Here is an 11,736-nt window from a genome sequence, read left to right on the forward strand (position 1 = left end):
ACTCTTAAAGAGAAGTAAAGCCATAATAAAGAAAATGACCCCAAAATACAGAGGTATAAAAAGTAATCTCTATTGCCATGCCATAAATGCTTTATATTTTATTTAGTCTCCAAAATTGACAACAGTTGATATTTTGGAAAATAGCTCTTAGCTGTGTCAGAAAGAAACCAACATTGCAACTATTCTAACTAAACTTTTGAAAACAGTGGATATTAATGATGTTGTGTTGCCATTGAGTCTAAAAAAATCTCCAGAACACAAATAGAATAATTACAGAATAGATTAGTAAAAGAGAAAGAGAAAGAAAGAAACAAATACAGATCCAAGGACCAGGCTGCGGGAAGCCAGGTGGCTGGAGGCTGCGGGGGGACCCTCTCAGTATGTGGATGTGTATTGGTATCCGGTTGGGAGGCAGGGCGGCTTGATTCCTGGCACACACTCACCTGGGTTTTACTATAGTGTGCTTGCCCAGTGCAACAGTGTTTCATTATGTAAAGAAGAGATTAAGAAGATTGTATAATAGTATTTAGACAAAACCAAAACCAAAAACAAAAGAAAATAGTGCCAAATCCCCAACCAAACCCCTTCAAGAGTCAGAAAAAGATAAGGAGAAACTGGGGAACTACCAGACTGGAGGAGATGAAGAAGTCATGACCTCTGATTACAATGTGGGATCCTGACCAGATAAAGGACATTAATGGGAAAATGGAAATTCCAAATAAAATATGCCATTCAGCTAGTAGTGTTGTACCAATGTTAACTGCTTCATTTTAGTAATTGTGCTGGTTATGCAAGATATTAACATGCAGGAGACTTGAGCAAAAGGCATACTGGAATTCCCTAATACTGTATTGCAACTTTTCTGTGAACCTAAAATTATTTCCAAGTAAAAAAAAAAGTAAAAAAAAAACAACAACAAAGTCTCTGGTAGCTCCTAAGTGTCAGGAGCAAAACTGTGATGGGCATTGATGAAGAAAAGTTGGAAGAGGGGGACCATATTTGTAATATCAGCAGCTTTGAAACCTGGCGTGAGAGTAACTCCTATCTTCATCTCCATTGCAATTCCATTGCAGGGTGTGCTGGATACATCACGTAACTGGGATGTGGGTGTACCCGTTCCTGGAACACATTGGCCCAGGAGCCAGAATCATCTTCTTTGGGTTTACGACCCTCTTAATGAACTTTTTGTACCTGCTGGGAGAAGTGCTGAACAGCTATATCTGGGATACACAGAAAAGTGAGTATTATTTAGGGGAGTATAAAACAAGAGAATTCCTGTCGTAAAACTGTATGCAGAGACCAAAGGAAAATTCCACTATAGCACAGAATCACTTAGGAGGACTTACCTTTTCATAATAACAGTGTTAATTTAAGAGCTCCTAGTAGTTACCCGAATGGTTTATTACTCACTGTAAAATATCCAAATCTAAGAGAAAAGAAGCAAGTCTATAAAATTTTATAGGGAGTTCACTCTGATTAATAAAAGACTGCCTTAGCTAAAGAACCCCCAATTAAATAGATAAATTATTAAATGTAAACAATCTCTCCCTGGCTGGTGTGGCTCAGTGGATTGAGCACCAGCCTGGGAATCGAAAGGTCACCAGTTCAATTCCCAGTCAGAGCACATGCCTGGGTTGCAGGCCAGGTTTCCAGCTGGGGGAGTGCAAGAGGCAACCAATCAGTGTTTCTCTCACACATCATGTTTCTCCCACTCTCTCCCTCCCTTCCCCTCTCTAAAAATAAACAAATAAAAATCTTTAAATGTACCCAGTCTCAATAAAAGTCACCCAGGTCTCCACTTTTTACGCCATCCTTTCCGTGGGTGTGGCAGCCTCAGAGACGTCTCACCACTATTCTGCTTGACCTTTAAGCAAGGCTCAGGCCACTGTGATAGACCAGTGACTGTCATGTTCAAGGGCTGAAGTGGCAAAGAAGTCCAGGCAATAAAGGGTAATACTTCATTGCTGCATAAACTCTCTTAACCTACGGTTTGATTTCTCTTTTGTTTCTATTTACGGCAGAGCCTCCATCCCGGCAAGGCACGTAATCTTACCCAAGCTGCACAAAATCTGCCCAAAGTGTATGTAAGATAACACACAATTGGGAAGGTGGCCAAAGCAACAGCGCAGATATGTAGTGACTTGAGTCCTGCATGAGAATACATCTAAAGGCAAGATGATGTGGGGATATTAGAGACCTCTCTAGACATCACCAGAAAATGATCCACGTTCCACAAACGTCGAGTGCCCTACTTTGTGCCAGACACTCTGCCAGGAGCGTGCTCTAGTTAGACAAATAAAACAGTCATTGCATGGTTATTGAATCGGACTTCTTTTGTGTGTGGCTCTTCTAACATGGTATGCCTCGACGTACCAGCCGATGTTAAATGGCCCAGAGGAATCGGAGGGTTTCTTTTCCCAGCAGCTGGCTTGATTTGAATAAGTGGTCTATTTGTAAAAGTGTCAATTTTTTTTATTCAGTTCAGGCCATAACTTGAGGGACCAGAAATTTTATTTTAATGATTTTCCTTTCTGTTCAATGGGAATAGTAATCTTTCCCTATTAATTAACCAATAAAAATATTTAGTTAACTTTTAAAATGTAGTAAAAGGTAAGTGTGTCCTGGCAGGGTAGCTCAGTTGGTTAGAGCATTGCAGGTTCAATCCCTAGTCAGGGTACATACCTAGGTTAAGGGTTCGAGTCCTGGTTGGGGCGTGGGCGTGGATTGGAGGCAGCTGGTCGATGTTTCTCTCTCACATCAATGTCCATCTGTCTGTCTGTCTGTTTCTCTCTCTCTCTCTCTCCCTCTCCCTTTCTCTGTCTTCCTCTCTCTCTAAATATCAATAAACATATCCTAAGGTGATGATAAAAAAATTTTAAATAAAAAGTAAAATGCAAACTTTATCAACTTTTTGGGGAAAGGACATTATATTTCAATTGAAGCTAATATGCCCAATGTATGTTACTGAGGACGTGTTTATAACTGCCTGTTTCCCCTCGATTGGCTTGATTCCGACGGTCCTTCAGCCCTTCTTCTATAGCTTCTAAGAAAGATGGCCTGGAAACCAGGAGAGAAAAAAAATCCAATCTACATAAATAGAATACTACATTTTAGCAGCTTTGAGTAAGAAGTTAAAAATGAGTAGTGAAACTAAGGGTTGTTATTTTTAGTCATGTGTTCAATTTCATTTGTGCCATTCTTTTAAGCAGCATGAGTTAAAGTTGACTGATCTTTTGTAACTCATGTCAGGTTTAGAGATTAATTTTACTGGCTTGGGACCATGCCATTAATTCATGGAGACAGAGGTTTTGGGCCAAGAGGTCATCTTTGTCATATAGGGGAGAGATGACAAACTGATGGCCTCCTCCAAACCTTACCTGCAAAAAAGTTTCGTCAGGCTGACATAGTGGGGCTTTCATTTGGAACCAACATTTCAGAATTGGGAGATTTCATATGAAGGCCAGATTTTTTTTCTTCTCAAATATTTTAAGATCTGGCAACACCGAGCCCACTGTTCTCTTCTGGCAACAACGGTCTGGTGCTCCAGTTTACCCTAGTCCTTGCCTGGCCACTTTGCTCAAGTCTCATCAGTTGGCTGGTCCTGTAGGTAGTTGACATGAAACTGCCCATTAAAAGCAGTGGAGGAATCGAACAAAAAAGAGAAAGGACTCATGGACCTAGATAACAGTGTGCTGATTTCCGGGTGGAGGAGAGTGGGTGGAGGTGGAAGAGGGCATAAGGGGGATAAATGGTAATGGAAAAAATACAATAAAAAGATATTTAAAGATCAAAAAATAAATAAAAGCAGTGTGTGTTGTGTGTGTGTGCTGTAGAATGAATCGAATACAATCGAGCACAGTGTTACCATCCTGAGCACATTTGCTACACCCCACACCAAACTCCTCCAAGGAGCAGGAATGCCACATTTGGCCTCCCTTCCTTTCATCCGAAATGACTTTTAATGGCTCAACTTCCTCCACCCGGTATGATATGTTGGCCTCAACTACAAGATGAAATCACATTGTTACAGAATCTTGAAACTAAAGAGGAGATTAGAAATCATCTAAACCAACCCTTCCCTTTTATTAAGAAACAACTGAGGCCCAGAAATCTTAAGTAACCCACCAAAAAAGGCGGTTGCAGAGCTGACACCTGAAGGATGTTCAATCGGTGTTATTTCAAGTGAACCATCAGAGTGTCTCCACTGGAAAACCAGGCACGTGAGAGTTCAGAGAGTTCACTCAGAACCATTGACCTACCTTATCAAATAACAAAACAGACCAACCTGATATGAACTAGGAAAAAGGCCTTTAAAGGAGGCTAAATTAATAGGTACCGGTTTGCTCTTTTTAAAAGAAAGTAATTCCACGTGACTTTGTGGCTATTATATTAGCTCACCTGGGCTGCTACAATTAAGTACCACAAACTGGATGACTTTAGCAATAGAAATGTCATGTCTCACAGTTCTGGGTGCCAAAATCAAGATGTGAGCAGGGCGGGTTCCTTCTGAGGACTGTGAGGGAAACTTTGTTCCAGGCCTGTCTTGTCGGCTTATAGGTGACCATCTTCATGTTCACATGGCATTATCACTTATATATGAGGCTGTCTCCAGATTTCTTTTTTAAATTTTTTATTCTCACTCAAGGATATTTTTTTATTGTTTCTAGACAGAGAGGAAGGGAGAGAGACAGGGAGAGAGAGAAACATCATTGTGAGAAAGAAATAGGGATTGGTTGCCTTCTCATGTGTCCCGACAGGGGACCAAACCCACAACCTGGGTATGTGCTCTGACTGGGAATTGAACCCAGGACTTTTTGGCCCATGGGACGATGCTACAACCAAATGAGCCATACTGTCCAGGGCCAAATTTGTTGTTTTTTATAAAGACATCAGTCATATCTGATTAGGGCTCACCCCAAAGGCTTCATTTTAACTTGGTAAAGACAGTATCTCCAATACAGTCACATTCTTAAAGTGCTGGGAGTTAGGTTTGGGGAAACACAATTTAGCTAATGGCACTCTGCCGTCTGCCCCCAAATTCATGCCCTTCATTCATGCAGCATCCATTCCCAATAGCCCTCAAAGTCTTTCCAGCATCTGAAGTTCAAAGTCTCACCTTAAATACTATCTAAATCACATGTGGGTAAAGCTGGGGGTATGATTCATCCTGAAGCAACATTGCACTCCAGTTGTGAACCTGTGAACCCAGACAGAAAGTTATCTGCTTCCAAAATACAATGGTTGGACAGGCATAGAATATATATTCCCTTTCCAAAAGAAAGAAATCACAGGGTAAGAAAGGGTCATGGTTCCCAACTAAGTCTAAAAGCTAGCAGGGCAAATTCCATTCCATTCCAAGGCTTGAGAATAATCCCCTTTGGCTGAATGTCCTGTCCTCGGGACTCAACAGGACGGGGGCTGTGGCCCTGCATCCTTGGACCTGGGCAGCAGCCCTACCCTCTGGAACCAAGAAGGATCCAGCCCCTAAAATGCCTTTGGAGTTATTCTTCCTTCATTACATCCCATCCCTTTCAGTCTACACTAGCAGGGCTTCTGCTGGTACATTCTCAAAAAAACCCTTTTGGCTTCCCGTGTAATTCCTGGGGGTCCAAAGCATCAGCAGAGGGTCCCCCACAGGTCTTTCCCAGAGTCTGCTGAGATGATTAATTGGATTCACAGGTCGCATGCCCGGTCTCTTGAACAAACAGTCGTGCAGCCACATCCTTGGCCTTCTCTCACATTCTAAGGTCCTGGAAATTAGGACCTCAACAGATGGATTCGGTGAGGGACACGATTCCACCTACAACACTTAAAATATTTCTGTACTTTAGCTCAGAATTTATTCCCATTCCAATGTGTCATCTTGTTAAAGTCAAACTGTACAACCAGAAATGGAAGTGTCCAAGGGTGAAAGGTTGGGGTGAGGACGGCGAAAGCAGACAAAAGGAGGTCAGCCCCAGGCCTCTGGGACACAAACTTGCGCCTTTCCTCTCTGCCAAGTGCCCACCCAGGCACGTCCCACACAGGCCCACCCAGCAGCCGTGTCCCAGCGCTGCCCACAGGTTGTGCCCCTCCCCCAGCCCCGGGGGAATCGCAGGTGAGTGAGTGAGTCTCTGGGCATCGATCAGCTCTTCCTCTGCATTTCCGAAAGCACCTCCGGCTTCAGCTTGTGACAGGTTTCTTTCAGTTATTTGTGTGGAAATTATACCTGTGGTTCTTCCAAATATTATTTACAGCTGTCTAATTTTTCCCTCTGCCTCCCAGCTGCCAAACGAAAGTAGGTGGGGAGCCATTTTCCCTGTCTGGGTCAGTGAACACCCCTGTTCTCCACCCCTGCTTTTGAAGATTCCACTCTCACTGCCAAGCCAACCCAGCTGCAAGAAAACACTTGGGAGGAAACAGACTTGAAAAAGAGAAGCAAGCGGCTAGCTCCCAATAGCTTCTCCGCAGGGATGGACGGGGGATGAAGTGGGAACTCGAGTCATGTGGCTTGTCTGAACGGAATCTGTGTTGTGTTTGTCTGCCTTTGCCTTGGTTACCCAACAACTAAGGCATCGCCTGCCTTCCCCCCTCTGCCCTCTCCCTCCTGCCTGTGGATGTCATGACTCCTCGATTTGAAGTTTTCCTTAATATGATTCTGAGAATTACTTTGGAAAAAGCGTTACAGATCTCTGCCAGTTCCTTAGTCATGAAAACCAAACCTAAAAGAATGTCTAAGGACACCTGTTCAGAGCGTGTTATCCACATTCCGCTGCCACCACCCTGGCCCCTCAGGACACAGACTGGCAGCTGGGATGGGCGGGGTGGGGGGGGGCACGTCTCCCACTTGGAGCCCTTTCGTGGTGGCCCCCTGAGGCTAGACTTCCTGAGTTTTTATATTGCGAAATGCCATGCGTTGTTCTGTTTTCCCACCAGTCCAGCCTGCTGAAACCTCCTCTGTTTACTGTTTATTCATTGATTCAGTAAGGATTAATTAAGCTCCTATTGTGAAAAAAAACAAAACAAAACACTGTGTTGTGTGCTAGGGATATAATCCGGAATAAAACAGTGAAAGGCTGTGCCCTCAGAGAGCTTGCAATTTGCAAAAGAATACCAACAGAACCTTCTATGCAGCATTCAGTTGTCCTTTTGTTCCAGCATAAAGTGTCTGAGAATTCAGTGTCACAAGAAAAATCGTCAGCTAGAAAAATTGAAGTAGGGAGCCATTTGCTCGATTTCACTTTAATTCATGAGAATGACTTGAACATTTTCATCTCCAGGAAAATGAAACATCATTAACTATTCACTCCAGACAACGGACAGAGGTCTTACTGGCCAGATCCATATAAGTCTCAGGAAGAAAAACAGTTCCAATGGATATAAACAGTTCTTGTGACTAATGGGCTGCGAGCTTTAAAATTTATTTACACACACACACACACACACACACACACATATTTCTTGATTTTTAAAAATCCAGAGGCCTTGTCTTAGAAAGGGACAGGACTAGTCGGGGTTTCCTTGCTTCTCAGTGAGTCAAGAACTGACTTGAGTCCCTTACTCCCAGAAGCCGTAAGAACTGGGTGTGTCCCAGAGATGTTCTGTCCTGATTTGGTGGAGAGAGGTCACGGAGGAAGTTTCTGGAGAAAGCCGTGAAGGGCTTCCCTTCTCAGCTAGAGAGAAGGGATGGGTCAGGAGGGTGGGTGAGAAGGGTTAAGAGGAGAGGTTTTTTTTTTTTTTTTTTTAAGCAGCGTGGCAGAGCTGCTCCTGGTTTAATCTGATGCTCACACAAAGTGCTTTCCCTGTGTCTTAGGTATGGAAGAAGAGAAAGAGAAGCCTAAACTGGAATGAGATCGAAGTCTACACTAAAGAGCTGAGTCGACCCACCATCATAGACTCATTCCCCCTGGGCGCCGGCAGTGCAGCAGAGGAAGCCTCAGCGTCCTGCTCGGAATTCGCCTCCACCTCCTGGCCCCAGAGGGAGGGCACCTTTTACCGAGAAACACAGTCTACCAGAATAGAATCCAGTTGTTTCCAAAATAACTCCCCCTCGTCGTTTGTTAAAGGACTCTTTCCAAGCTCATGATGGATGATAACATTTTTTTTTCCTCTCCTGGTTTTTAAAACTGAAATGGGTCATTGGATTTTAATGTGCACAATGTGATACCATAAAGAATAAAATTCTATTGTGTTTCTTGTTGAGAAATTTGTGAAAATCAAAGGAGCAGATGTGGAGCAAGGCATTCGAGTATTCGTCCCCAGGTGGCCGGGATAATGAACCTGGGCCACAGTGTAAGTCTGGAGGACACGGGGTGGATGGTCCGTCCCCCTTGCAATAATGTCACAGTTGCCTCAAACAGGCAATGTTAGTAAAAAGTACGTCCATTTAGTCAAATCCCTGAGTGTTTTTGGATCTCGTGGTTTAACCTTGCGAAACTTTTCCTAAATGCAAACTATAACTTTTAATAAAGACCAGGTAACTCTTCATCTGATAACCTCATAGTACATCTCAAGCCCTAACGACACTGGCGTCTCCTTTCTGACTTTGTTTCTGTTACCTGTTGAAAATAGGATTACTGAACCCGGTTCTCACAGGTTCATGACTGTAAAAATCTGTATCTTTCTGATAAATCCTAGAAGAATCATTTTTGGAAAAAAACTAATTTACAAAGTGTCTGATCATAACTAGTTTTAAAGAATGCTAATGCAGAGTATGTAGTAAAACACACAGAATTAAATCTTAGAGAAATATAATGAAAGAATGAGTAAAAAAGCAGAAATTATGTAAGGTAGCAGGAAAATAACAGTGGAATTGATAAAGTGATTATTATAGTATTTCATCTATACAAAGACCATTAAAACATGAAAATTACTGATATACGAACTGAAAAGAAAGAGAGGAAAAGACAAATATAAGCACAGATGTGAAGCAACTTTTTAACTATAAAAATATATTTTATAGCTCTATGACAACAAAGTCTTAGGACCCAGTGAAAAGTGCAGTTTTTAAGGGAAATAAATTCAGTAAGAATTAGAAAGCTGTAATGGACTGACATTCATAGAAGATATTTTTTAATGTTCGATTAACTATCTCCAAAGGAGGAATTGGATCCAAAGATCCTTTACGAGCAAGTTCTTAAAAACTTTCAAGTAACAAATCTCATGTTACTTAAATCATTCCAAAATTACAAACTGATAAAACACTTCCCAAATTATTTTTCAAAGTTAATATAACCCTTAAAAATAAAGCCAACACTGCAAAGAAAAAATTTCACTTGCTTTAACTAAAATGCTGGGAACATCAACCCAACAGTACACAAATAACTTTTCAAAACTATAAATAATGTTTATTCTACAAATTCAAGGATAGCTTAATACTAGGATTTTTTTATTTAAAACCTTGTCTCAGTGATGCACAAAATACAAAATCATATGATTCTCTCCATAGTTGCTCTAAGGCACTTGAGAAATCTAAACATTTATTTCTGATAATACCATTAGTAATACAAAAATATTTCATATCATGAGGAAAAAAACAGCTCATTTCAAAGGCATTTCATTTTCAGGTCAGAAATAAAATGTCCGTGACACTATTATTGTTATTGTTCTGAGATGTTTGGAAAATGTGAGATCCAGCATCAAATAAGTTATACTTTGACCTGGACAGAAAAAGTTTTATGGTTAAAAAAAAGTTTTATGTAACTGTGTAACTATAGAATTGATGTTATTAATGGAAAAGAAAAATGTGGTTAACAAATAACAGGAAAGGAGCAAAACCACCATTTAAAAGGAAACCATTTTTCCAGATGACTCTCAGAAGTGGAAACCTCAAGGAGTGGAATATTTTTAAGGAGTTTCTGGGACAATTCCTCAGGGACCCGGTGACTACCCATCTCCGCCAGCAAATAACACTTTCTTGCTTTGGCCACCAAACTGACGCCTAAAGAAGCTGAGGCCCGTGGGTTTTAGATAGAAAGCTGATTCAATTCATAGGACAGCAGTTTGAATGTATGCCTCACTGATGTTTGAAATACAATTATGTGATCAGATTTGGGGTTGGGTTTGGTTTCCTCGTGGTGGGTCATTTTTGTCTTGGGAACCCTGGCTGGGAACCCTGGAGACCCTTCCTGCCAGACAGACACCCAGGGCTCTCTCTCCAGGTGTGTGGGATGCACTGACGCCCATCATCCAGGAGCTGCTGATGCCCCCACTGAGCCATCATAGAAATTCGGCTTGCCCTGGAGCAGAGTGCATCAGGATGACTCTCCCTACTGCTCTACGAGCACTGAGTGGTGAGGAAAATATTATCAGCAATTTCTTCTTTGGGCTGGGAGCCTCCCCGTTTCCCCTTGTCAGTTCTCAGAAGGAAGTTGTATTCTACCCTCTTCTCTATACACATGTGTTAAGTCCAACCCAGCACCCACAGTCTCTGGGGAGAATGTGCTTCTAGTTCAACTTCTAGAACAAGAAAATCAACAAGTAACTAATGCAAATTAGTAGAAAAACATTTAACAGGAAATTGCATCAAAGATGCAGAACAATGAACAGCTTCTCATACTATTTTTCAGACTTAATACACTTCCCAAAATAAAACCAGAAGAGCACAAACTTTCACATATCATAGAGAAAAACACTAGTAACGTAAGTCTAACACTATAATAATTGTCATTGATCTAATTGTGTGTTTTTTTCTTCTGAGGGACTTTTTAAAAAGACAACTATAATGAAAAGATATACTACATTCTGGAAAAGAAGACTTTATTCTTAAGATCTCATTTCTTCCTTCAAATAGTTTATTTATAAGTGCTACATAATTCCATTTCAAAGTTGCCAAAGTTTTTTTTTCATTTAACAGAAAAATAAGGAAGTAAAAACAACTGAAAAAATCTTGAAGAGGATAAATAATTAAAACATATAGTACTCTTAAAACAAATAAAAATGCAACGAACAAAATAGACTGGTATGTCTCAAGCACAGAGAGAAAAATCAGCAAAATGGAAAACAAGCAGGTCTGTGCATGTGTGTGGTATGGCCAAAGTGGGTTCCCAGTTGTTCATACGGAAAATTAGACAATAATTAACAAAAATAATTTGAGATACACTCCGTGTTTCACATACACACAACTGCAGACCTCCTTTCGCCCACCACTGTGTGTGTGTATAAATCTAGTGAATAATAAAGATGGCATTTCAGATTAGTAAGGGCATAATAAATGATTAAATTATGCTGCAACAAATGAATAATTTTTTATTTGCTAAAAAAGCATAAATAAAGCTAAATTGCTCCCTTAAACCACACACCCACACACACCATAGATACACTCTCAGATATATTAAGTAATGAAATGTTCCCAAAAGGTATAAAATAAGTGTAATAAAACATAGATGAATAGCTGATCCTATAACGAAGTAATGGAAAAAGCATGTAGCATTTATGTATAATGTATGTATTAGGAAATTGCATATTATATAAAATATAATGAGGAAGTTGAATAACACACATACATGTGTGTATATGTGTTAGGAACTTGAATTTACAGGTCTGATAGCTGACATAATATTATCCAGTAATTGAGACAAAACCTAAGATGTGTTCAAGACAGCGTTAGCATCATTTCCTTATTTAGGAAACCTGGAGAACCAGCCTGGGATGGGGTTTGATGACAAACTGGGCTTTGGGTTATTCCGTATGTAGGACAAGGCCTATTTCAGTGAAACTGTAGGAACAAAACAAAACATATTCCAGGTAATTGAGGAG

At 40.8% G+C, this 11,736-nt stretch overlaps 1 protein-coding gene across 2 annotated transcripts in view; it reads left to right on the top strand.

Moving 5' to 3' along the window:
- AIG1 (androgen induced 1) overlaps positions 1 to 8,185 on the top strand; it is a 210,018-nt gene extending 201,833 nt beyond the window's left edge. Inside the window, exons 5-6 of one of the 2 annotated variants that reach the window (XM_045843124.1) lie at positions 1,074 to 1,237; positions 2,022 to 2,328. In XM_045843124.1, coding sequence (XP_045699080.1) covers positions 1,074 to 1,237; positions 2,022 to 2,047 — 190 coding nt within the window. In that variant the 3' untranslated portion in view covers positions 2,048 to 2,328. Of the gene's footprint in view, positions 1 to 1,073; positions 1,238 to 2,021; positions 2,329 to 7,792 lie in introns of those variants that run through there. The other variant, XM_045843123.1, reaches the window with a different exon arrangement.
- The last annotated feature ends 3,551 nt before the right edge of the window (positions 8,186 to 11,736 follow it).

Source organism: Phyllostomus hastatus, unplaced genomic scaffold (assembly GCF_019186645.2).
Source record: "Phyllostomus hastatus isolate PE091 unplaced genomic scaffold, TTU_PhHast_1.1 phas_contig_40, whole genome shotgun sequence".
Lineage (NCBI taxonomy): Eukaryota > Metazoa > Chordata > Mammalia > Chiroptera > Phyllostomidae > Phyllostomus > Phyllostomus hastatus.